The sequence below is a fragment of the Scyliorhinus torazame genome, chromosome 30, assembly GCF_047496885.1.
Source record: "Scyliorhinus torazame isolate Kashiwa2021f chromosome 30, sScyTor2.1, whole genome shotgun sequence".
NCBI classification, from domain to species: domain Eukaryota; kingdom Metazoa; phylum Chordata; class Chondrichthyes; order Carcharhiniformes; family Scyliorhinidae; genus Scyliorhinus; species Scyliorhinus torazame.
In genome coordinates this window covers 29,911,853-29,939,298 of record NC_092736.1, presented here as the reverse complement: position 1 = coordinate 29,939,298, position 27,446 = coordinate 29,911,853, and the positions used below count along the sequence as shown (strand labels likewise).

The 27,446-nt window shown below is 49.4% G+C and overlaps 1 protein-coding gene across 5 annotated transcripts in view; it reads left to right on the top strand.

The window, feature by feature from the left end:
- The window catches only part of slc28a1 (solute carrier family 28 member 1), a 134,671-nt gene that overhangs the window by 79,408 nt on the left and 27,817 nt on the right, over positions 1–27,446 (top strand). For all 5 annotated transcript variants that reach the window (XM_072493087.1, XM_072493090.1, XM_072493086.1 and 2 more), the window contains 7 exons: positions 1,202–1,391; positions 1,512–1,653; positions 5,894–6,007; positions 11,975–12,052; positions 17,602–17,682; positions 20,337–20,417; positions 21,322–21,447. In XM_072493087.1, the coding sequence (XP_072349188.1) occupies positions 1,202–1,391; positions 1,512–1,653; positions 5,894–6,007; positions 11,975–12,052; positions 17,602–17,682; positions 20,337–20,417; positions 21,322–21,447 (812 nt within the window). The remainder of the gene's footprint in view (positions 1–1,201; positions 1,392–1,511; positions 1,654–5,893; positions 6,008–11,974; positions 12,053–17,601; positions 17,683–20,336; positions 20,418–21,321; positions 21,448–27,446) is intronic.

Sequence of the window (27,446 nt, the reverse complement as noted above, 5' to 3'; positions counted from 1 at the left end):
CCACCTTCCTCTGACCCGCGCTCACCCTTTACATAGCCGTTCAGGTCCTGGTGACAACAAGAGGTTCTGAGTAAGGGTGATGAGGGGTAGGGGGTGGAACCATTGACAGCTTCCCCATCAGGACCGACCAGCCAGGAGGGGGGTATCTTGGGTCCGAAGAGTCCCAGGCAGGCGGGTATATTCAAGTTCAGGATGATCGTCACTTGACCCACCAGGATATCTTCGGCCATGGGCAGCACGGGGGCGCAGTGGGTTAGCACTGCTGCCTCACGGCGCCGAGGTCCCAGGTTTGATCCCGGCTCTGGGTCACTGTCCGTGTGGAGTTTGCACATTCTCCCTGTGTCTGCGTGGGTCTCGCCCCCACAACCCAAAGATGTGCAGGGTAGGTGGATTGGCCGCGCTAAATTGCCCCTTAATTGGAAAAAATGAATTGGGTACTCTAAATTTATATTTAAAAAAAGGATATCTGCGACCTCACGTCCAGTGCCAATTATGGAATTGAGGACCGACCATCAGAATCATAAAATGAGAGAGGCCACAGAAGGAGCCCATTGGGCCCACATCTTTCAGTCTCATCCCCAGGCCGTCGACCCCCTTGTTTGGCAACATCTTTTCTTCCTTTCCAAGTGTTCAATCTTTTGTAGGTAACAATTTAATCTGATTCCAGCACCTTTTAGGCAGTGCAGATCGCAACAGCTGGCTATGTCCCTTTACTTTCCTCATGACTCCTGTTATGCCCACGATCTTAAATCAGTGTCGTGTGGTTAACCAGCCACTGAGAAAGCCTTTCTCTCTGTCCACCCAATTGAAACCCTCTATCAAATCTCCACTGGCCCATAAGGAATTCAACAGCTGTTCTTTCAGTCTCTCCACTTAACTGACGGCTGCATCCCTGCTGCCGTCTCCACGGCCTTGACATGCGGCGCCCGAGTTCCACACGTTCCTCGGGCTGATGTCCTTTCAGTGTTTGAGGCTGGCTGGACATCCCCATCTCCAGGCTCCCCCAAGCTCTCCTCCGATGCTTGGCTAAACTTGGCCCACCCCGCCCCCTCTCTAAAATAGGGGCAGGGGTAGGGGCAAGACGATGTTTGACAGGAATGAAAGCCCAATCTTCTCGAGTGGGGAAAAAAAAGGGGGGCATGCGCCCAAAAAAACAAAAGGGAAGTCGGTTAATGCTTTGTTCTGTTACTCTCCAACCCAGCCTTTTTGGTGTTCCTCATCACGGCTTGCATACTCAACCTCCAACGTGCCCTCGCCCTCCTTATTATGACCTGTGTGGCTGCTTTCTTCATCATTTATGATCTCCTAAAAAGGTTCGTGGGAAAACGGGTCGTTGACTATGTCACCCCTGTGTGCTCCAACCTCCAGAAACATTCCAGATGGTTTAAGTGGTAAGTCACCTCCGCTCCAATTGAACACAGAAGCCTCTATTCCTCTGTGCCTTCTCACGTCTTGTGTTGAAATAAGGAAACGGGCTAACGGTTGACTTTCCTCTGGTTTCTGTCCGGCAGGGTATTTAGTTTTCTGGCTTTGGTGGGATTGGTTGCCTGGTTGGCTATTGACACAGCAAAAAGGCCGGAGCAGTTGATCTCCTTCGGAGGGTTGTGCCTGCTCGTTATATTACTCTTCATCTTCTCCAAAAGTCCTCGGGCGGTGAGTCTTATCTTCCCCACAGAGTTCCGCCAAACCCGGCCCAATTCCGCGAGGTCCTGTCACGGTCGTCAGGTGGGGGTGAGTGGAGTGTTGTCAGGGCAATCGAGTCGGGAGTCGCAATGGCCTAAAATCTTGTTGGGGGGAAGGCAGTCAGGACACGACACTACAAGCAGACCCAATTGATGAGGATCAGGGGCCTAGACAATTCTTCCCAGTGAGGCCTTCTTTTCATCCAATGGCGGGGAACATTATTGCGTCACACGGTCAACACAACGAACGATGGAAGCAAATTCAACAAGGCTTCCAAAAGGGAATTGGTTAGATACATGTAAAGGAAACCAGAGAGAGAGAGTGAGACAAATTGGATAGTTCCTTCAAAGAGCTGTCAGAGGGCCCATGGGACCGAATGCCATTCTTCTGTGCTGTATCCTTACATGGCTCTCCGATTCTCTAATCAGGTTGGCTGGCAACATCACCAACATCTCCCACAAAACATGAACCCCAAAGATGTCACCCCCAAACTGGCAGAGCAGATCGCAAAGTAGCTGTGCCAATCTGGGTTTGGGTGTACCACATGGAGGTCTTTGCAATATTTGAGATCTATGTGTTACGGACAGGAGGGGGTGGGGGTATAATTTAAACGCCCTGGTTTCTCCCCTCACCACCTATCCATAGACAGAAAAGTGTCTTTGATTCCTGATTTCCCCCTTTATAAGTGATTGTGTGTTGCCCTCAACCTTTCAATGTTGGAGTGTTCGAAACCTCTGTTAATAATCACACAACAAACTCTAGATGAGGTGAAATCAGGGGGTTGGTGTTAAAATCCCGGAGCAGACCCCCTCCATTTGTTCAGATCCCAGACAAGATCCCCAACCACTTTTTTTAAATTTGTAAACTGTGAGAAAAGGATACTTCGCTCCAGGAGTGATCCCACTGACAACCAGGGATCTTTTATATTTAAACAAACTTTACTCTGAACACAGGATTAAACACATTAACATCACAGAAAATAGCTTACAATTAACAGTAAAACAATGATTAACAAATAAAAGGAAACACTCTAACTTCTAACTTATACCTTCTCTATCTCCAATTAAGCAAAGCCCATTACAGACCAAAAGCCACCTGTAAATAAAGTTTGCAAACACAGGGATACTTGCTCTCCTCTGGATAGAGATTTCTTGGAAAGATTGCTTGGAAGGAGAGTGAAACCCTTTCAAGACACTAGCTGCAAGTCTTGCTGCCTTTGGGAGATTAAACTGCCTGCTACAGACCTGGTTCCTCTCATTAATTCCATCACCTTTATCCCACTCAAACCCCCTGAACTGGCCACCTAAGTCTAAGCACAATGTCTAAAATTATCCACTCTCCAGAGAATCATCAGCAATCATAACAAAAATTCTATTAGGCCTTATCTAGGTACACACATACAAGGATGGAAATAATGATGATCCCGCTTTTGCATCATCTTAATTGCACCTTTTCCAGACATAAAGAGGGCTGGATTCTCGAAAAATGGGACTTTGTCCCCAAGCCTGCGTAAAAACGTCATGTCTTAAGGAAAGTCCAGAGTGATTCTCCTACCTGCAGGGGGCTGGCAGGGCCCCGGAGTGCTCCTCGCAGCTCTGGCTGCGGATACGGGGCTCCGCACTTCCGGTCGGGAGTCCGCGGATGTACACGGTGCGCCCAGCGCGCTGTGCGACATGGCGGACTCATACCACGGACCGTCATCAAAAATGTAGGCCCCCCCCCCCGCAAGATTATGTGTGCCCGCAGATCCGTGCCGCCCGATTGCACCCCTGGCTGTCCAGTGATCGATCCCCCCCATCACCCCCACCAGGGAGGCCGTGAACTGAGTCCGCAACCAACACCCGGGGTTCCCTACGGCCAATACGTGGTTAGAACAGTCGGGAATTCAGCCAGTTTTGAGCGGAGAATCGCAGGGGGGGGGGGGGCCTCTGTCAATGGTCCCCTACCCGCGCCGTGTAGATCGCGCACAAGTGATTCCCGCACAATTCTCTGGGGACCGGAGAATCACTTCAGCGTTGCCGGTCCCGATTTCCGGGTAAACGGCCATTCTCCGCCCCCGCGCCGAACGCGATTTCGGCGCGGAGGCTCAAGAATCCAGCCCAGAGTCTGCCTGTATGTTCAACTATTTCAAAAATATCACTGCAACAGATATATATAATACAACCTATATTTAAAAAATCACATGTTCATCACAGTTGGTTTATTTTACACACACTCAAAACGGGCAGCCAGTTTTGCATTTATACAATAAAAGAGGAATCAGAGAAAGAAAGGGGTCATTATAAAAATAAGAAAAAAGGTTTTGCCTGAGTTCTGTCATGCGGGAGTACCTTTAAGAAATGGGTGTTTATAAATGAGTGTGTATATAAATATCTGTAGTGAGAGTACCTTTAAGAAATGGGTGTTTATAAATGGGTGTGTATATAAATATCTGTAGTGAGAGTACCTTTAAGAAATGGGTGTTTATAAATGGGTGTGTATATAAATATCTGTAGTGAGAGTACCTTTAAGAAATGGGTGTTTATAAATGGGTGTGTATATAAATATCTGTAGTGAGAGTACCTTTAAGAAATGGGTGTTTATAAATGAGTGTGTATATAAATATCTGTAGTGAGAGTACCTTTAAGAAATGGGTGTTTATAAATGAGTGTGTATATAAATATCTGTAGTGAGAGTACCTTTAAGAAATGGGTGTTTATAAATGGGTGTGTATATAAATATCTGTAGTGAGAGTACCTTTAAGAAATGGGTGTTTACTCCTGCAGTGATGTCAGAGAGTGGGTGGAGCTGGGCTGTCTGTCAGCTTTTTACTTTTGTTTTCGGCTGTTTGCTGCAGGTTGTGTTTTAGTTCTGTTTTCAGTGTTGGAGCTGAAGCCAGACAGAGCAGGTGTACTGTTGATCTCTCTGCCATGAAAAGACTATCTCTCGATCATTTGGTGAATTCAGAATTATAAATGTTCTCAGTAGTGAACGGAAACCTGATGTGCTTCTGATAAAGGTTTTGTTTTTAAGTCGTATGGATGTTAAAAAGGAACGCTTAAAGGATTACTTAGTGTTGTATTCTTTGGGGGTTGTATTTGAATTAATGGTTGCTAAGATGTTCACTTAGGGGCTGTTTAGCACACTAGGCTAAATCGCTGGCTTTGAAAGCAGACCAAGGCAGGCCAGCAGCACGGTTCAATTCCCGTACCAGCCTCCCCGAACAGGCGCCGGAATGTGGCGACTAGGGGCTTTTCACAGTAACTCCATTTGAAGCCTACTTGTGACAATAAGCGATTTTCCTTTCATGTATGTTTTAAAAAGGTTAACTTGAGTTCATAGAATAAACATTGTTTTGCTTTAAAAAATACTTTTCCATTTCTGCTGTCCCACACCTGTAGAGTGGGCCGTGTGCTCCCCATACCACAATCTAGTACAAGTTGTGGGTACACTTTGGGGTTCTCTAAACCCTGGCCCATAACAGTTCAGTACGTCAAAGTCCAATGAAGATTCTTCCAGGTGGCTTTTTCATGCAGAATTCCTGGTCTTCCCCCGAGGAACTCGGTTGCAGGTTGAGTTGTTGTAGACACAGAAAAACTTTCTTCTATCCTGAAAATTGTTTACTCTGTGGGTGAAATGCACGTTCTGGAGATCAGACTCTGAGGTGAAAGACTGGCTGCTAACTTGGGAGTTTGAAGGTTAACCCACAACAGGCTATGGAATTCAAAAGCTGTATAATTGAAGGATTTCAAACAGCTCAAGTCTTGGTCATACGATAGAGTGGTTTTGGGTCGAGCTTTTCAGCTAATGATGCCCCCTCGTTAAAACCCATTGTGTTTTTGAGCAGGTAACTGCAGAACTATTATCACAACGTAGGAGATGGGGAGACACATATGGCTCTGCCTTTGTCCGTAGCCAGCTGATGCAGACATCTCATCTGCTACTCCATTGGCTGGAATGTTCGTACGACACAAGGATTGTTGCCTGCCAGAGGTTTGATGTGTTAGCCCTTTGTCAATGTGTAAACTGCCCAGAAACTTCCAGAACTGCTGTCACGTGGTCAACGGAGGCCATTTTATCAGTCCAGCCATTTATCCATTTTTTTAAAATGATAATTTTATAAAGTAGCCAGGCTGACGTAGATATATATATTTCTCTTTTTCTTTCCGTTTCCTGGACTGGTCACATGCTTTGGTGGTCTGTGTGCTAATTGCTGCCTCTCACTGTCCAGGTATCCGGACGAACGCTGTTTTTCGGACTGGGCATGCAATTTATTCTTGGCATATTCATCATCCGGTCAGAACCTGGCTTTCAGGCGTTCAACTGGCTTGGCACACAGGTTCAGGTAGGACATAGGGATGTAACAGGAATCCGCTGGTGCAGGTAGTGAGTAAGAATAGGGTGCAGCCTTCATAAAATACATCTTTTAATGAACAGATTTTCTGAAATAATCTTGTACTTTCATTACACATTGCTTATCGGAGTATATACTGGTTTCTGGGGTACACACTGGTCTCTGGGGTACACACTGGTCCCTGGGGTACACACTGGTCTCTGGGGTACACACTGGTCTCTGGGGTACACACTGGTCTCTGGGGTACATTCTGGTCTCTGGGGTACACACTGGTCTCTAGGGTACACTCTGGTCTCTGGGGTACACACTGGTCTCTGGGGTACACACTGGTCTCTGGGGTACACACTGGTCTCTGGGGTACACACTGGTCTCTGGGGTACATTGTGGTCTCTGGGGTACACACTGGTCTCTAGGGTACACTCTGGTCTCTGGGGTACACACTGGTCTCTGGGGTACACACTGGTCTCTGGGGTACACTCTGGTCTCTGGGGTACACTCTGGTCTCTGGGGTACACATTGGTCTCTGGGGTACATTCTGGTCTCTGGGGTACACACTGGTCTCTGGGGTACACACTGGTCTCTGGGGTACACACTGGTCTTTGGGGTACACACTGGGCTCTGGGGTACACACTGGTCTCTGGGGTACACTCTGGTCTCTGGGGTACACACTGGTCTCTAGGGTACACTCTGGTCTCTGGGGTACACACTGGTCTCTGGGGTACACACTAGTCTCTGGGGTACACACTGGTCTCTGGGGTACACACTGGTCTCTGGGGTACATTCTGGTCTCTGGGGTACACACTGGTCTCTAGGATACACTCTGGTCTCTGGGGTACACACTGGTCTCTGGGGTACACACTGGGCTCTGGGGTACACACTGGTCTCTGGGGTACACACTGGTCTCTGGGGTACACTCTGGTCTCTGGGGTACACTCTGGTCTCTGGGGTACACATTGGTCTCTGGGGTACACATTGGACTCTGGGGTACACACTGGTCTCTGGGGTACACACTGGTCTCTGGGGTACACACACTGATCTTTGGAGTACTCTCTGGTCCCTGGGGTACACACTGGTCTCTGGGGTATACACTAGTCTCTGGAGTACACTCTGGTCTTTGGGATAGACACTGGTCTCTGGGGTACACACTGGTCTGGGCTGCACTCTGGCCTGTGGGGTGCACTCTGGTCTCTGGGGTGCACACTGGTCTCTGGGGTACACACTGGTCTCTGGGGTACACACTGGTCTCTGGGGTACACACTCGTTTCTGGGGTACACACTGGTCTCTGGAGCACACACTGGTCTCTGGGGTACACACTGGTCTCTGTGGTACACACTGGTCTCTGGGGGACACACTGGTCTCTGGGGTACACACTGGTTTCTGGGGTACACACTTTTCTCTGGGGTACACACTGGCCTCCGGGGTACACACTGGTCTCTGAGGTACTCTCTGGTCTCTGGGGTACACACTGGTCTCTGGGGTACACACTGGTTTCTGGGGTACACACTGGTCTCTGGGGTACACACTGGTCTCTGGGGTACACACTGGTCTCTGGGGTACACTCTGGTCTCTGGAGCACACATCGGTCTCCGGGGTACACACTGGTTTCTGTGGTACACACTGGTCTTTGGGGTACACGCTGGTCTCTGGGGTACACACTGGTCTCTGTGGTACACGCTGGTCTCTGGGATACACGCTGGTCTCTGGGGTACATACTTGTCTCTGGGGCACACTCTGATCTCTGGGGTACACATTGGTCTCTGGGATACACTCTGGTCTCTGGGGTACACACTGGTCTCTGGGGTACACACTGGTCTCTGGGGTACATAGAACATAGAACAATACAGCGCAGTACAGGCCCTTCGGCCCACGATGTTGCACCGAAACAAAAGCCATCTAACCTACACTATGCCATTATCATCCATATGTTTATCCAATAAACTTTTAAATGCCCTCAATGTTGGCGAGTTCACTACTGTAGCAGGTAGGGCATTCCACGGCCTCACTACTCTTTGCGTAAAGAACCTACCTCTGACCTCTGTCCTATATCTATTACCCCTCAGTTTAAAGTTATGTCCCCTCGTGCCAGCCATATCCATCCGCGGGAGAAGGCTCTCACTGTCCACCCTATCCAACCCCCTGATCATTTTGTATGCCTCTATTAAGTCTCCTCTTAACCTTCTTCTCTCCAACGAAAACAACCTCAAGTCCGTCAGCCTTTCCTCATAAGATTTTCCCTCCATACCAGGCAACATCCTGGTAAATCTCCTCTGCACCCGCTCCAAAGCCTCCACGTCCTTCCTATAATGCGGTGACCAGAACTGTACGCAATACTCCAAATGCGGCCGTACCAGAGTTCTGTACAGCTGCAACATGACCTCCCGACTCCGGAACTCAATCCCTCTACCAATAAAGGCCAACACTCCATAGGCCTTCTTCACAACCCTATCAATCTGGGTGGCAACTTTCAGGGATCTATGTACATGGACACCTAGATCCCTCTGCTCATCCACACTTTCAAGAACTTTACCATTAGCCAAATATTCCGCATTCCTGTTATTCCTTCCAAAGTGAATCACCTCACACTTCTCTACATTAAACTCCATTTGCCACCTCTCAGCCCAGCTCTGCAGCTTATCTATATCCCTCTGTAACCTGCTACATCCTTCCACACTATCGACAACACCACCGACTTTAGTATCGTCTGCAAATTTACTCACCCACCCTTCTGCGCCTTCCTCTAGGTCATTGATAAAAATGACAAACAGCAACGGCCCCAGAACAGATCCTTGTGGTACTCCACAGACTGGTCTCTGGGGTACACTCTGGTCTCTGGGGTACACACTGGTCTCTGGGGTATACACTAGTCTCTGGGGTACATACTGGTCTTTGGGGTACAAACTGGTCTCTGGGGTACCCACTGGTCTCTGGTGTACACACTGGTCTCTGGGATACACTCTGGTCTCTGGGGTACACATTGGTCTCTAGGGTACACACTGGTCTCTGGGGTACACTCTGGTCTCTGGGATACACTCTGGTCTCTGGGGTACACACTGGTCTCTGGGGTGCACTCTGGTCTCTGGGGTGCACACTGGTCTCTGGGGTGCACACTGGTCTCTGGGGTACACACTGGTCTCTGGGCTGCACTCTGGCCTGTGGGGTGCACACTGGTCTCTGGGGTACACACTGGTCTCTGGTGTACACACTGGTCTCTGGGGTACACATTCGTTTCTGGGGTACACACTTGTCTCTGGAGCACACACTGGTCTCTGGGGTACACACTGGTCTCTGTGGTACACACTGGTCTCTGGGGTACACACTGGTCTCTGGGGTACACACTGGTCTTTGGGGTACACACTGGTCTCTGGGGTACACACTGGTCTCTGGGGTACACACTGGTCTCTGTGGTACACACTGGTCTCTGGGGTACACACTGGTCTCTGGGGTACACACTGGTTTCTGGGATACACACTGGTCTCTGGGGTACATTCTGGTCTCTGGGGTACACTCTGGTCTCTGGGGTACACACTGGTTTCTGGGGTACACACTGGTCTTTGGGGTACACACTGGTCTCCGGGGTACACACTGGTCTCTGAGGTACACTCTGGTCTCTGGGGTACACACTGGTCTCTGGGGTACACTCTGGTCTCTGGGGTACACACTGGTCTCTAGGGTACACACTGGTCTCTGGGGTACACACTGGTCTTTGGGGTACACACTGGTCTCTGAGGTACACTCTGGTCTCTGGGGTACACACTGGTCTCTGGGGTACACTCTGGTCTCTGGGGTACACACTGGTCTCTAGGGTACACACTGGTCTCTGGGGTACACACTGGTTTCTGGGGTACACACTGGTCTCTGGGGTACACACTGGTCTCTGGGGTACACACTGGTCTCTGGGGTACACTCTGGTCTCTGGAGCACACATCGGTCTCCGGGGTACACACTGGTCTCTGGGGTACACACTGGTCTCTGGGGTACACACTGGTCTCTGGGGTACACTCTGGTCTCTGGGGTACACACTGGTCTCTGGGGTACACACTGGTCTCTGGGGTACACCCTGGTCTCTAAGGTACACACTGGTCTCTGGGGTACACACTGGTCTCTGGGGTACACTCTCGTCTCTGTGGTACACACTGGTCTCTGGGGTACACACTGCTCTCTGGGGTACATACTTTTCTCTGGGGCACACTCTGATCTCTGGGGTACCCATTGGTCTCTGGGATACACTCTGGTCTCTGGGGTACACACTGGTCTCTGGGGTACACACTGGTCTCTGGGGTACACACTGGTCTCTGGGGTACACACTGGTCTCTGGGGTACACACTGGTCTCTGGGGTACACACTGGTCTCTGGGGTACACACTGGTCTCTGGGGTACATACTGGTCTTTGGGGTACCAACTGGTCTCTGGGGTACACACGGGTCTCTGGTGTACACACTGGTCTCTGAGGTACACGCTGGTCTCTGAGGTACACACTGGTCTCTGGGGTACATACTTGTCTCTGGGGTACACACTGGTCTCCGGGGTACACTCTGATCTCTGGAGCACACATCGGTCTCTGGGGTACACATTGGTCTCTAGGGTACACACTGGTCTCTGGGGTACACACTGGTCTCTGGGGTACATACTGGTCTTTGGGGTACAAACTGGTCTCTGGGGTACACACTGGTCTCTGAGGTACACACTGGTCTCTGGGGTACACATTGGTCTCTGGGGTGCACTCTGGCCTGTGAGGTGCACACTGGTCTCTGGGGTACACATTGGTCTCTGGGGTGCACTCTGGCCTGTGAGGTGCACACTGGTCTCTGGGGTACACACTGGTCTCTGGGGTACTCACTGGTCTCTGGGGTACACACTGGTCTCTGGGGTACACTCTGGTCTCTGGGGTACACACTAGACTCTGGGGTACATACTGGTCTTTGGGGTACATACTGGTCTCTGGGGTACCCACTGGTTTCTGGTGTACACACTGGTCTCTCAGGTACACATTGGTCTCTGAGGTACACACTGGTCTCTGGGGTACACACTGGTCTCTGGGGTACATACTTGTCTCTGGGGCACACTCTGGTCTCTAGGGTACACATTGGTCTCTGGGGTGCACTCTGGCCTGTGGGATGCACACTGTTCTCTGAGGTACACACTGGTCTCTGTGGTACACACTGGTCTCTGGGGTACACACTGGTCTCTGGGGTACACACTGGTCTCTAGGGTACACACTGGTCTCTAGGGTACACACTGGTCTCTGGGGTACACACTGGTCTCTGGAGTACATACTGGACTTTGGGGTACAAACTGGTCTCTGAGGTACACAGAGCTCTCGGGGTGCACATTAGTCTCTGTGGTACACCTTCGGCTCTGGGGTACACACTGGTCTCTATGGCCTGTTTCGGACTGATCCAATTCTTGGGCCTGTGTATTTTAACAACATGATTAACATGGTGAATGTAGACGACATTGCTTTAATTATTGCAGCTGCAAGAGGAGGAATTGAAGATGGGTTAATGGTAAAGGCTCAATTGGATTTACTCCATAAACATGTTCCATTTGACTCAATCCTGGATAGAAAAACTTCTAATACTGTGGGTGGCACGGTAGCACAGTGGTTAGCACTGTTGCTTCACAGCGCCAGGGTCCCAGGTTCGATTCCCGGCTTGGGTCACTGTCTGTGCGGAGTCTGCACGTTCTCCTCGTGTCTGCGTGGGTTTCCTCCGGGCGCTCCGGTTTCCTCCCACAAGTCCCGAAAGACGTGCTTGTTATGTGAATTGGACATTCTGAATTCTCCCTCAGTGTGCCTGAACAGGTGCCAGAGTGTGGGGACTAGGGGATTTTCACAGTAACTTCATTGCAGTGTTAATGTAAGCTTACTTGTGAGAATAAAGATTATTTTTTAAATAAATAAATAAAAATGTTCCAATTGCCATGCCATGTATCTTAACCTCTTGTGTTGATTGTTACAGATCTTTTTGAACTACACGACAGCGGGATCCAGTTTCCTGTTTGGAAATGAACTGATCAATGGGCTCTTTGCTTTTCAGGTCAGTCTGCCACTTTCTAATAAGAGTAGAAAATGTCTCCTCATTTCTATCTTAAATGGGAGAGCCACTTATTTTTTAAATATGTGCCCCCCCCCCCCCCCTAGTTCTTGGACAGCACGGTAGCACAGGTGGTTAGCACTGTGGCTTCACAGCTCCGGGGTACCAGGTTGGATTCCCCGCTGGGTCACTGTCTGTGCGGAGTCTGCACGTTCTCCCCGTGTCTGCGTGGGTTTCCTGCGGGTGCTCCGGTTTCCTCCAACAGTCCAAAGACGTGCAGGTTGGGTGGATTGGCCGTGATAAATTGCTCTTAGTGACCAAAAATGGTTTGGAGGGATTATTGGGTTACGGCGATAGGGTGGAAGTGAGGGCTTAAGTGGGTCGGTGCAGACTCGATGGGCCGAATGGCCTCCTTCTGCACTGTACATTCTGTGTTCTATGTTTGCTCTAATCCGTCCCACAAGGCGAAATGTCCTTTCAGCACCCACCTTGTCAAATCCCCTCAGGATTTTACATATTTCCATAAAGTCACCTCTCAGTCCTCTGAACCCCAATGGAAACAGCCCAACCTGTCCAACCTGAGATATGCCCCCGCCCCTTAAACCTGAAATCAGTCAAGCGAGCCAATTCAGGATTTGCTATCATCAAACCTAAACTATTTCTGCCTTAGACATAGTCAGGTTAATGTGTCCAGAGCAGTTACACCTGCTTTCAGTCCAAGTGCTAGTTCACCTGGAAGTGGTTGACGCTGAAACAGGATGTAAAAGGTCGGTGGGGCGATACCTCACTCCTGGTATTGGCGTCGCTCCCATTTCTCACCAATCACTGTGTGTCGATGTACCATTTGTCAATGTTCTCTGTTGATTATTCTTGTGTCTATGTACATACTGTGTACGTTCCCTCGGCCGCAGAAAAATACTTTTCACTGTACTTTGGTACATGTGACAATAAATCAAATCAATCAAATCAATCAATCAATCAATACAGTAACTAAGGGGTCATAAAAGTGAGGTCATCATCGATTTTGACCATTTACCTGTCGACAGATAGATGGCTAATAGTACAATGTATTGCTTTTGGAGGATCCCTGTGGTATGGATAATTTATGAGGGTTAGTGCTTAGTCCTGGATAAACAGGTCATGGGACATCTTCGTGGGAGGAGACTGAAGAATGCCTTATGATGTAATTAAGGGGTGGAGCTAGGGCTGTCTGTAGTTTGAAGTTTTCCAAAGGATTTTAATCTGACAGACAGGTCTTCATCTGGTTCCTGAAAGGCTCTCTCTTTGCACAGAGAAGAGCAAGTAAACCTGATTGCGAACTTTATTTATAAGTGATCTTTGAACCATATTGTATTGCTTAATTTAAATAAATATATAGTTGCAGGTGTAGGGAGTAAGTTAAAAATTCTGCTGTGGGGTTATTACTTTGCTGATAATGTGATTGATTTTGTGTTTAAATTAAAATTTGTTGAACACAAACGATGCCTATTGGACAGTGTTATCACTCCTGAGGTGAAGCATCACAGTTCTACAGATTGCAAATTGTTAGGTTCTCATCCGGGGTCCTAACACTCTTAATGGCAATATTTACCCCTTTCTAGATGCCCCATTGTGCTGGAACATGAGGGAGATTCGTCAGTTAGTTAGAATAGGCCGAGACCTGTCTGGCCTGTGCTCTTTACTCACTCGCACACCCCCACCCCGTCACATTCGCCCCTGGTCCACCCCACCACCACCAGCCTTACACCCTCCCCCCCTCTTCCCCCCCCCCCCCCCCCCCAACCCTCATGAGGTCTTTCTCCTGAACTGAGCAAAAATCTTTGCTAAAGACTTCCGGTGACGGCGGGCGGGAGGCGGCCGCACAATGGAGAGCCCCCGCTCGGGAACGGCAATTTCGGGGCTTTAAGCCCGGTCCCAGGGTCCGCGGAGGCGGCAGGAGCAGGGAGAAGGCACGGAGGAGGCACTGTGAAGACACAGGAGGGAAAAAAAACCCCAAAGAAAAATGTCGAGGGTGAGCAAAAAAACGGCCGAAAAAAACCCAGCTGGAGGTCCGTCGGGGAGTGGAAAGGTCACCGCGGGGTCACCAGGAAAAATGGAGGCTGGAGCACCAGGGAAGGCCGCACTGCTTACGGCTGAAGAAATAACCAAGGTGATGGCTGCGGAATTCGAAAAGCAGTTGGCGCAGATTGCGAAATGCATGGAGACGGTGAGGAAGGAGATGAGGGAGGTTTGAGTGTGCTGGTGGAGGAGGCGGTTTCCCCGGTGAGGACGGAGGTGGCGAGCGCAGTGACGGAGGTGCGGGAGCAAGGGGAGGCGCTGAAGGAAGTGGAGGAGACGTTATTGCAGCATGGTGATCAACTTGCCTCGATGGGGAAAGAGATGCGGAAGGTGATGGAGATTAACAAGGATCTGCAAGGAAAAATGGAAGACCTGGAAAATAGATCCAGGCGACAGCACTTGAGGATTGTGGGGGTGCCCGAAGGAGTTGAAGGACCGAGACCGACTGAGTATTTTGCCGCGATGCTGGCAAAACTACTGGGGGAGGGGGAGGACCCCTCCCGATATGAACTGGATCGGGCTCATCGGTCGTGGAGGCCTGTACCAAAGGCGGGTGAGCCGCCAAGGGCAGTGACTCTGTGCTTCCGTAGGTACAGGGTAAAGGAGAAGGTCCTGAGCTGGGCCAAGCAGAAGCGGGTGGTGCAGTGGGCTGGAGCTGGTATATGTGTATACCAGGACTTTACGGTGGAGCTGGCGAGGAGGCGGGCTGCCTTCAACCGGGTGAAGAGGGCACTGTACATTAGCAAGGTGCAGTGCGGCATTGTATATCCAGCAAAGCTGAGGGTGACTTACAAGCTCAGGGACTTTTATTTTGGAACGGCGGAAGCAGCGGAGGAGTTTGCGAAAGCAGAAGGACTGTGGCAGAACTGAGAAATTGAGGAATGGCCATGTGCCGATGTAACCTCATGACTGTATTTTCTTCTTTTTTGTTTCACTGTGTGCGGGTGTATGGGCTAAAGGAGCCAATGTTGTATATATTTGGACAAGGGAAGTGATGGGACTTTCATTCGAAATGAGGGCTCTTTGGGGTGTAGGTGGATATGTGGGGTTTGTGTGCTAAAAGGGGATTTCTGGGCTTTCCTGGGGCCGGGCAAGTGGGAAAGGGACCCGGGCGGGGGCCTCCACGCTGGCCGGTTTAAGCCGGCCAGTGAACGGGAGTGAGGTGGGGGGGGAGGGGCTGCGGCCATCGGAGCCTGGCAGGACAGGGTCCGAGTGGTCTCGCCGGGGTGGAAAGTTGGGGGGGGAGGATCCGAGGGTAGGGGGAGGAGTTTTACAAGAGGCAGTGGACGGGAGGAGCTGGAGACCTGGGGTGGGTGTGTGTGTGTGGGGGGGGGGGGCGGGTGGGGACCGTGTAGATTAAGGGTGACTACGGGTAATCCCTGATTCCTTTTTGTCATTTGTTTATGTAAACATGCGTGTTGAGGTTTGGGGGTTGGTGGGTAGATGGGATCGTGGTTATTATGGGGACTGACATATCTTGCTGATTATTGTTTATTGTTGATGGATGTAAATGTGGGAGAAAATGTGAAAATGGAGGAGAATTAAAAAAAACATTTTTTTAAAAAGCTTTGCTAAAATGATCGGCAGGCCTTCAGGAGCGCAGCCTCTGTCGCCTGTGCACAGCAAGATCCCACAAAGAGAGCCACGGCGACAACAACAACTTACATTTAGGTAGCACCTTTCACTCAGGTGAAGGTCGCACGGAACGTCGTGAGAATTTGGAATTGAGCCGAAGAAGGAAGGTGTTATTGGAATGTCCGGCGAGGGTTGTGACAGGGCTGAAGGAACCTCTTAAAGAAGTAAACATGTTTGGGGAGGGATCTCTCAAGATTGGGAGCCGGATGGCACAGCCCTCAATGGAGGGGTGAAGACAGTTGGAATGTGTAGGCTCAGAGCTACAAGAATGTAAAGATTTTCTTTGACGTTGTGGGGCTGGAGGAGACGCGGGAGGTTGAAAATCCTGGAGAGTTTACACACAGGAACGAGAGCGGGACTCATTTATTTCCATTCATTAAGGTGTGCGGGTGTCGCTGGCTAGGCCCAGTATTTATTTCTCATCCCTAATTGCCCCTTGCGAAGGTGACGGTGAGTGCCCTTCCGGAACCGCTGCAGTCCGTGTGGTGTAGGTACACCCACTGTGCTGTTAGGGAGGGAGTTCCAGGATTTTGACCCAGCGACAGCGAAGGAACGTATTTCCGAGTCAGGAGGGTGAGTGGCTCGGAGGGGAACCTCCAGGTGGTGGGGTTCCCATGCGACTGTAATTAGGAGTAAGGATTAAAGTTAAGTCGGGAAACATTGCCCAAGCGTCTCAATAGCGCTGAGGTAGGGGCAAAGTCAGGCAAGATTGTCGAGGGGGAAATCGTCTTGGTGCTGGAGAGGGTGAGAGTGTCCAACGAGCAATGTGATAACGCTGAGTCCAAGTAGAGCCCCGAGAGTTGGTGACGGGATAGAACTACATGTTACCAATGGTGGATTTTGATGCCCTGTCTTTGATCGGTATCACCACGGGGAAGCAAGTTGTCGGGAAGTAGGCGGGGGGCAGTGACAAGGATAGATCCTTGAGGAGCATGGGACTGGTGTGGAATCAGGAAGGGGAGCCGCAGATTCTCTGGATAGGGTAAAAATGGGCAGAGGAGAGGGTCTCCCAGCTGGACAATGTTGGAGGTTGAATGGATTTTTTAATTGTATAAAGACGGCAGACAGGTCACAGAGAAGGAGGAAGGATTATTTAACCATCGTCACGGCCAGTAGGCTGTCTCTTATGATCAGGATTGGCGTTTCGGCAGGAGCAGATACCTGATTGGATGAACAGGGTGAGCTCAGCGAGCGGCAAAGATGCTCATGCTGCCATTGGTTGAGGAGCGAAGGTGATCCAGGACAGCAGGGGAACTGGGCTGGTATTTCTCAAAACCGTCAGGAGGCATTTAGCATTCACTTGGACAGCCAATCAGTTTATATTATCTCATTGACAGAGCGGCACTGCCCCCACGACTAAGGGCGGCACGGTGACACAATGGTTAGCGCTGCTGCCTCACAGCGCCAGGGACCCGGGATCAATTCCAGTCTTGGGTCACTGTCTGCGCGGAGTCTGCACGTTCTCCCCGTGTCTGTGCGTGGGTTTCCTCCGGGTGCTCCGGTTCCTCCTACAGTCCAACAATGTGCAGGGTTGGTGGATTAGCCATGATAAATTGCCCCATAGTGTCCAGGGATGTGCAGCTTAGGTGGGGTTACGGGGATAGGGTGGGAGAGTGGGCCTAGGTAGGCTGCTCTTTCAGAGGTTCGTTGCAGACAGGATGGGCCGAATGGCCTCCTTCTGCGCTGTAGGAATTCTATGAGTTGTATAGATTCCACGGCACTGGAATGCCAAGTTTGGTCACGTGCTCAAGTCCTGCAGTTGTCAATGGAGAAATATGTATGCTTCCTTCAGCTTGTGGCGGCTCTCCTTTATTAACTCTTTCATTCTTTGCTGTGATGTTCTATCTCTCTGTCCACAGGCATTACCAATTATTGTTTTCTTCAGCTGCGTTATGTCCATTCTCTACTACATCGGTGCGATGCAGTGGGTGATTATTAAGGTACATAGAACATAGAACAGTACAGCACAGAACAGGCCCTTCGGCCCTCGATGTTGTGCCGAGCCTTGTCCGAAACCAAGATCAAGCTATCCCACTCCCCGTCATTCTGGTGAGCTCCATGTGCCTGTCCAATAACCGCTTGAAAATTCCTAAAGTGTCCGACTCCACTATCACAGCAGGCAGTCCATTCCACACCCTAACCACTCTCTGAGTAAAGAATACCTCGGACATCCCTCCTATATCTCCCACCCTGAATTTTATAGTTATGCCCCCTTGTAACAGCTACATCCACCCGAGGAAATAGTCTCTGAACGTCCACTCTATCTATTTCCCTCATCATCTTATAAACCTCTATTAAGTTGCCTCTCTTCCTCCTTCGCTCCAATGAGAAAGCCCTAGCTCCCTCAACCTTTCCTCATAAGACCTACCCTCCAATCCAGGCAGCATCCTGGTAAATCTCCTCTGCACCCTTTCCAATGCTTCCACATCCTTCCTATAATGAGGTGACCAGAATTGCACACAATACTCCAAATGTGGTCTCACCAGGGTCCTGTACAGTTGCAGCATAACCCCGCGGCTCTTAAACTCAAGCCCCCTGTTAATAAGCACTAACACACAATTAGCCTTCTTCACGGCTCTATTCACTTGAGTGGCAACCTTCAGAGATCTGTGGACATGAACCCTAAGATCTCTCTGTTCCTCCACATTCCTCAGAACCCTGCCGTTGACCCTGTAAACCGCATTCAAATTTGTCCTACCAAAATGAATCACCTCGCACTTATCAGGGTTAAACTCCATCTGCCATTTCTCGGCCCAGCTCCGCATCCTATCAATGTCTCTTTGCAGCCTACAGCAGCCCTCCACCTCATCCACTACTCCACCAATCTTGGTGTCATCAGCAAATTTACTGACCCACCCTTCAGCCCCCTCCTCCAAGTCATTGATAAAAATCACAAATAGCAGAGGACCCAGCACTGATCCCTGTGGTACACCGCTGGTAACTGGTCTCCAGTCTGAAAATGTTCCATCCACCACCACCCTCTGTCTTCTATGTGATAGCCAGTTACTTATCCAATTGGCCAAATTTCCCTCTATCCCACACCTCCTTACTTTCTTCATGAGCCGACCATGGGGAACATTATCAAACGCCTTACTAAAATCCAAGTATACGACATCAACTGCTCTACCTTCATCTACACACTTAGTTACCTCCTCAAAGAATTCAATCAAATTTGTGAGGCATGACCTACCCTTCACAAATCCGTGTTGACTATCCCGGATTAAGCTGCATCTTTCCAAATGGTCATTAATCCTATCCCTCAGGGATTAATTTACCGACCACCGAAGTAAGACTAACCGGCCTATAATTACCAGGGTCATTCCTATTCCCTTTCTTGAACAGAGGAACAACATTCGCCACTCTCCAGTCCTCTGGCACTATCCCCGTGGACAGTGAGGACCCAAAGATCAACACCTACCTCCTCCAGCCTACCCGCCTGTATCACACTCTCATCCTCAAACATATAGCCCCTCTCCTTGGTGAACACTGAAGAAAAGTATTCATTCAACACCTCTCCTATCATTCTTTTATTTCTCTTGGGGTTTTCCTTGATCTGACCCGCCAAGGACTTCTCATGCCCCCTCCTGGCTCTCATAAGCCCTTTTTTTTCAGCTCATTCCTTGCTACCTTGTAACCCTCAAGCGACCCAACTGAACCTTGTTTTCTCATCCTTACAGACGCTTCCTTTTTCCTCTTGACAAGACATTCAACCTCTTTTGTGAACCATGGTTCCCTCACACGGCCATTTCCTCCCTGCCTGACAGGGACATCTTAGAAACAGGCCAATCAGCCAACTCCTCTAAGCAGTCAATGAACGTCATCCCACCCATTTTATCGAACCCAATTTCCATACCCGATAAGCCCTTTCCTCCTTCATGAATTTCCCAAGCTTCCCCTTAAATATATCCAACTTCCTGTTCCACATTTTCAGCCCTCTCTGGGTGAAGAGGTTTCTCCTGTTATATTTATTTTGGTAGCCCCATAAGTGGAAATACCTTCATCGAGTCGACCTTATCAATCCCATTCATAATTTTGAAGACCTCAATCACGTTGCCCCTTTCTTTAAGACTGAAAATAATACGGTTGAATTAGAAATGCCCCAATTGTTATTTGATTAATTTAGTTTGATGTGAGCTCCCTCTCCTTATTTAAGGTATTGACACTCCGCCGTCTGCACTGATAGTTTTACCTCAGTCGCACCACCATCGATGAGCAGAAAGAATCGTGGAATGATTTACTCTTGTATCAACCCCTATGATCCAATTGTTACGTGCAATTGGATTAATGGGGACGTTCCCCACACATGGAAATGAAGGGCCTTTCCTCAGCTCTTCCTCATGTCAGCATAGCTTGGAATGAGGAGTCAGCAAGTGGCCGCCATGTTGAGGAAAGTCCACCTCCCACCACCAGGTGTCTCTCCTTGCTGTCCCATCGCCCTCTGCCACCTCACCAAACATGTTACCACACCGCTCCACGCCATCGACCTTACGGTGTCCTAAACTGAAATGAGCCACTTTTGTGTCCAATTTTGTTCCTATTTGTCGATTTTGTGTGAAACCCTCATTCTTACTTTGCTGTGTTTTATTTGTCCCAGATTGCATGGCTGATGCAAGTCACAATGCGAACATCAGCAACTGAGTCTTTGAGTGTCGCTGGCAATATCTTTGTGGGTCAGGTACGTCGATGATCAACAGTGAAGTTTTTCCTCAGATGTTCTCGTCACCCTCTCCCTGTCCTTTTTTAATTTGGTGAAGACCGCCACAACTGTTAATATAGAGGGCAGAACACGGGGCTGCGGACGATCACTAGGAATAGCTCAAAGAGTTGATCCATATCGTCTCCATTTATTGCACAAGCGACAGACGTGGGCCGGGATTCTCCCTTCCGGGGACTAAGTCCCCCACGCCGGCGGGAAAACCGGCGCCAATGACTACGGCGTCAATGGCCCCCCAAAGTGTGGAGTTCTCACCTTTCTAGGGGGCTAGGTTGACGGCGGAGCCGTTGGCACGTCTCCAGCCGGCGCCGAGGGGATGGCATGAGTTCGCGCGTGGGCAGAATGGCCGGCGTGATTCCGCGCATGCGCAGACCGGCGGCCATATTTTCGCACCTGTTCTCTTCTCCACGCCGGCCCCCCGGGAATATGGCGGAGCCCACAGGGGCCCGGCGCGGAAGGATGAAGTGACCCCACGGAACAAGCCCGCCCGCGGATCGGTGGGCCCCGATCGCGGGCCAGGCCACCGCGGGGGCACCCCCGGGGTCAGATCGCCCCCCCCCAGGACCCCGGAGCCCGCCCACGCCGCCTGGTCCCGCCGGTAAATACCAGCTTTGATTTACGCCGGCAGGACAGGCAATTTCTGGGCGGGGCTTCGGCCCATCCGGGCCGGGGAATTGAGCGGGGGGTCCCGCCAACCGGCGCGGCCCGATTTCCGCCCCCGCCCAATCTCCGGTACGGAGACTTCGGCGGGGGCGGGGGCGGGATTCACGGCGGCCAACGGCCATTCTCCGACCCGGCGGGGGGTCGGAGAATGACGCCCAACGTTCTTGTAACACAACCATGAACAAAATTGATTCTATTCCAGACAGAGGCCCCGCTTCTCATCCGACCCTACCTGAGTGATATGACCAAGTCTGAAATACATGCCGTAATGACTGGAGGCTTCGCCACGATTGCTGGCAGCGTACTTGGAGCTTATATCTCCTTTGGGGTAAGTGATCTCATTATGGTTCAGGCTCTTTGACACCGCTCTGTTTGTACACTCTATGGGATGGTATTCTGACCAGTACGCTGAGGAACCAACTAGAGAACAGGCCACTTACAATACTAGGTATTGTGTAATGAGGCAATCTAGTTGTGCGAGGCCCCTTGGGGATGAGCGATCATAACATGATAGAATTTTTATCAAGATGGAGGGGGACGTAGTTGAAATTCGAAACTAGGATCCTGAGTCTAAATGAAGGAAACTGTGATGGGACGAGGTGTGAGTTGGCAGACGGATTGGGAACGATACTTAAGGGGATGACGTTGGATAGGCAATGACAAACATTCAAAGAGCGCATGGGGAAACTGCAAAAATTGTACATTCCTGTCTGATTCAAAAATATAACAGGAAAGGTGACCATCCCATGGCTTACAAGGGAACTTAGATCCAAGGAAGAAGTTGACAAATTGGTCAAAACAAACATGAAATCTGAGGATTAGGAGCAGTTTAGAATTCAGCTAAGATGGACAAAGGGATTGATTAAGAAGGAGAAGATAAATTATGAGAGTAAGCTTGTGGCCAACATAAAATCTGACTGTAAAAGCTTTTACAGGTACGTGAAGAGAAAAAGATTGGCGAGGACAAATCCAGGTCCCTTACAGTCAGAAACAGGGGAATTTATTTATTTATTTTTAAATTTTAGAGTACCCAATTCATTTTTTTCAATTAAGGGGCAATTTAGCATGGCCAATCCACCTAACCTGCACATCATTTGGGTTGTGGGGGCGAAACCCACGCAGGTTTGATTCCGGCTTGGGTCACTGTCTGTGCGGAGTCTGCACATCCTCCCCGTGTGTGCGTGGGTTTCCTCCGGGTGCTCCGGTTTCCTCCCACAGTCCAAAGATGTGCAGGTTAGGTGGATTGGCCATGATAAATTGCCCTTAATGTCTAAAATTGCCCTTAGTGTTGGGTGGGGTTACTGGGTTATGGGGATAGGGTGGAGGTGTTGACCTTGGGTAGGGTGCTCTTTCCAAGAGCCGGTGCAGACTCGATGGGCCGAATGGCCTCCTTCTGCAATGTAAATTCTACGAAACACGGGGAGAATGTGCAAACTCCACACGGACAGTGACCCAGAGCCGGGATCGAACCTGGATCTCGGCGCCGGGAGGCAGCAGTGCTAACCACTGCGTCACCGTGCTGCCCGTGAAACAGGGGAATTTATAATGGGAAACAAAGAAATGGCTGTCCAATTAAATACACACTTTGGTACTCTGAGTCATTAAATGGTTTCAGGAAGGCGATAGATGTTTTCTGATTTTTTTAAACGGGTTGGAGGGATATGGGGAAGAGGTGGGGAGGTGGATTCGAGACCAGGAAGAGATCAGCCAGGATCTGATTGGATGGCAGAGCAGGTTCGAAGGGCTGAATTGTCCACTTCTGCTCCTCGTTCCTATGTACCTATCCATAGCTAGAAACGGTCTCTTCCTGTGAACACTTCACACAAGGGATAGCGTAAATCCAGGCCTCTCTACCGTAAAAGGCTGACATGGTTGGAGGCCAATTAAAAATGGCAGAACTGGGACTCATAGTTTTTGAGACGTAAGGATATTACACGTTAATAATAATATAATAATGATCGCTTATTGTCACAAGTAGGCTTCAATGAAGTTACTGTGAAAAGCCCCTAGTCGCCACATTCCGGCGCCTGTTCGGAGAGGCTGATACAGGAGGATGGTTACTGAAGCAAGATGAGATAGGTCACCCATACTCTCACTGAATGGTAGACAGGCTCGAGCAGTTGGATTGCCCATCCTGGCCTAGGAACGGGAGTAGCAATTCACTGAGTAAACAATTACCCTTCGAACAGTCGAATAAGCACCAGAGTTTCATGTGGATTGCTTTACTCTCATGTCTGTCCTTTGTGATGGCAGAAGAAACATCAAACAGCGCATATCATACTGGGTAAAGATGCACGTCAATTGGAGTTCTTTGGGGATGTAGAGAGAAGAAGGTTAAGAGGTGACTTAATTGAGGCATACAAGATGATCAGAGGATTGGATAGGGTGGACAGTGAGAGCCTTTTTCCTCGGATGGTGATGTCTAGCACGAGGGGACATAGCTTTAAATTGAGGGGAGATAGATATAAGACAGATGTCAGAGGTAGGTTCTTTACTCAGAGAGTAGTAAGGGCGTGGAATGCCCTGCCTGCAACAGTAGTGAACGCGCCAACACTAAGGGTATTCAAATGGTCATTGGATAGACATATGGACGATAAGGGAATAGTGTAGATGGGCTTTAGAGTGGTTTCACAGGTCGGCTCAACATCGAGGGCCGAAGGGCCTGTACTGCGCTGTAATGTTCTATGTTCTATGTGCTGTCGATAAAGGGGAACAGGTGGATGTACTCTATTTAGATTTCCAGAAGCCATCTGATAAGGTGCCACATCCAACGTTCTTACAGAAAATAGAAGTAGGGGGTAACATAGCGGCATGGATTGAAGATTGGCTGGCTGATAGGAAACATTTTCTGGTTGGCAGGATGTAACGAGCGGTGAGCCACAGGGATCAGTGCTGGGGCCTCAACTGTTTACAATCAATATAAATGAATTGGATGAAGGAATCAGAGGTACGGTTGCTAAATTTGCTGATGGTGTGAAGCTAGGTAGGAAAGTAAGTTGTGAAGAGGACGTAAGGAGGCTACAGGGGACACCAGGAGAGGTTGAGTGAGTGGGCGAAGATCTGACAGATGGAGCAACATGTGTGAAAATGTGAAATAGTTCATTTTGGCAGGAAGAATAAAAAAGAAAAATATTATCATAGAATTTACAGTGCAGAAGGAGGCCATTCGGCCCATCGAGTAAACACCGGCCCTTGAAAGAGCACCCCACCCAAGGTCTACACCTCCACCCTATCCCCATAACCCAGTAACCCCACCCAACACTAAGGGCAATTTTGGACACGAAGGGCAATTTAGCATGGCCAATCCACCTCACCTGCACATCTTTGGACTGTGGGAGGAAACCGGAGCACCCGGAGGAAACCCACCCCATGGGCAGAACGTGCAGACTCCGCACAGACAGTGACCCAAGCCGGGAATCGAACCCGGGCCCCTGGCACTGTGAAGCAACTGTGCTAACCACTGTGCTACCGTGCCGTACCACCAGGAATGGGTGTTAAATAAGTTAAGAGCCCATGGTGTTAAGCGTAAGATACTGGCATGGATAGAGGATTGGCTGGGAAAAAATGAGACATGGGAGTCCTTGTTCAACCTTAAGGTTAACGTGTAGGTTCAGTCGGCAGTTAGGAAGGCAAATGGAATGTTAGCATTCACGTCGAGAGGGCTAGAATACAAGAGCAGGGATGCACTCCTGAGGCTGTACAAGGCTCTGGTCAGACCCCATTTGGAGTATTGTGAGCAGTTTTTGGCCCCGTATCTAAGGAAGGATGTGCTGGCCTTGGAAAGGGTCCAGAGGAGGTTGACAAGAATTATCCCTGGAATGAAGAACTTGTCGTATGAGGAGTGTTTGTGGACTCTGGGTCTCTACGCGTTGGAGTTTAGAAGGATGAGGAGGGATCTTATTGAAACTTACAGGATACTGCGAGGCCTGGATAGAGTGGACGTGGAGAGGATGTTTCCACTTGTAGAAAAACTAGACCCCAAGAGCACACCTTAGACTGAAAGGACGATCCGTTAAAACAGAGATGAGGAGGAATTTCTTCAGCCAGAGGGTGGTGAATCTGTGGAGCTCTTTGCCGCAGAAGGCTGTGGAGGCCAAATCACTGAGTGTCTTTAAGACAGAGATAGATAGGTTCTCGATTAATAAGGGGATCAGGGGTTATGGAGAGAAGGCAGGAGAATGGGGATGAGAAACATATCAGCTGTGATCGAATGGCGGAGCAGACTCGATGGGCCGAATAGCCTAACTCTGCTCCTGTGTCTTATAGGTGGGTTGTCTTATGGGGAAAGGTTAAAGACGTTCGGTTTGTATAGCTGGAGTTTATAAGAGTAAGAGGCGATTTGATCGCAATCTTTAAGATCCTGAGGAGTATTGACAGGGTGGATGTGGAGAGAATGTTTCCTCTTGTGGGTGAATCTGGAACTAGGGGAGCCACTGTTTAAAAATAAGGAGTCAATGATTTAAGACAGAGGTGAGGAGAAATGTTTTCTCTCAGATGGCCGTGAGTCACTGCAACTCTCTTCCTCAGAAGACAGTGGAAGCACAATCTTTGAACGTTTCCCGGACCAGCCTCCCCGAACAGGTGCCGGAATGTGGCGACTAGGGGCTTTTCACAGTAGCTTCATGTGAAGCCTACTTGTGACAATAAGCGATTTTCATTTCATTTTCATTTTCAGCTAGCTAGGAGGACAGAGCTCACAGCCTGCAACACAGACATTCACCATGTGCTGAGTGCATCGACTGGTTAGGACAAGGCAAAGGTCTTTAGTTGTGGTTGCAAATGCAACAGCAATGACGTGAGAGGAATTTGCAAGTCTCACTTAAATGAAACAATTATTTGAATGGACAAAGTGATACTGATGCCATCGCGTGAGCCAGATAGATTCCTGATAAACAAGGAGGTGAAAGGTTATCGGGGGGTCAGCAGGAATGTGGGGTTGAGGTCACAATCCCATCAGCCATGATCTCATTGAATGGGGTAGCAGGCTCGAGGGGACGAGTAGCCCTACTCCTGCTCCTAATTTGCCTGTTCGTCAGATTTATTTGAATGAACTAGGATTATACTGAAGATAAAGACAGCAGGAAAAAAAAAGAGCATGATGACTTATAAAACAACCAATGTTGAATAGGCCCGTAAAGGTTTGAAACACTTTCTTCAAAGTATATTTCTTACACAGTCCAAGAAGTGAACGAAACAAAAGTTGGAAGTATTGTAAACTGTGAGGAGGACAGTGTAAAACTTCAAAGAGACAGAGCCAAGATAATAGAGTGGGGCAAATAGGTGGCAAATGAAGTCCAATGTGGAGAAGGGTGAGGTGATGCATTTTAGTCAGAAGAACATGGGCAGGCAATACAAAATAAGGGGTATTTTTAAAAAATTTTAAGGGGGTGCAGGAACAGGGGGACCTGGGTGTATAAGTGCATTGATCATTGAAGGTGTTGGAACAAGTGGAGAGAGCAGCTAATAAAGTTTTTGTATTCTGGACTTTATTAATAGGGGCAGAGAGTACAGGAGCGAGGAGGTTGTGTTGAACTTACACAAGACGCTAGTTAGTCCTCAGCTGGAATATTGTGCACAGTTCTGGGCCACACTGCAGGAACACATTGGAGAGAGCGCAGAGCAGGTTTACAAGGACGGTTCCAGCAATGAGAAACTTCAGTTGTGAGGAGAGATTGGAGAGGTCGGGGCTGTTCCCTTGGCGAGGAGAAGGTTAAGAGGAGAAATGATAGCGATGTTCAAAATCCTGAGGGGGCTGGGCAGAGTAGACCGGGAGAAACTGTTCCCGCTTGGAAAAGGACGGAGAACGAGAGGGGCCCAGATTTAAAGTGATTTGCAAATGAAGCAAATGTGATTTGGGATAAACTTTTCCACCCAGCGAGTGGCTGGAGTCTGGAATCCGCGGCCTGGAAGTGTGGTGGAGGCAGGTACAACCGAGGGAATTAGATGATGATTTGAATAGAAATAATGTGCAGGGATACGGAGACAATGGCACCAAGTCATGATGCTCATCTGGGAGCCGGTACAAAAAAATTATTTAAATTAATTAACTAGTTGATTATGGCTGGACAGGTGATGTGCTGTTGCTGTATGATGATGGAACTGGTGGATCCCATTGAGACCGTCAGTGACCACATCTGCAGCAAGTGTTGGCTGCTCGAGGAACTTCGGCTCAGAATTGATGAGCTGGAGACCAAGCTGCACACACTGCGGCACATCAGGGAGGGGGAACATTACCTGGACGCTTTGTTTCAGGAGGCAGTCACACCCAGTAGAATAAGTACTGTTAATTCGGACAGTGATCAGGGACAGAGTGGTGTGACTGCAAGG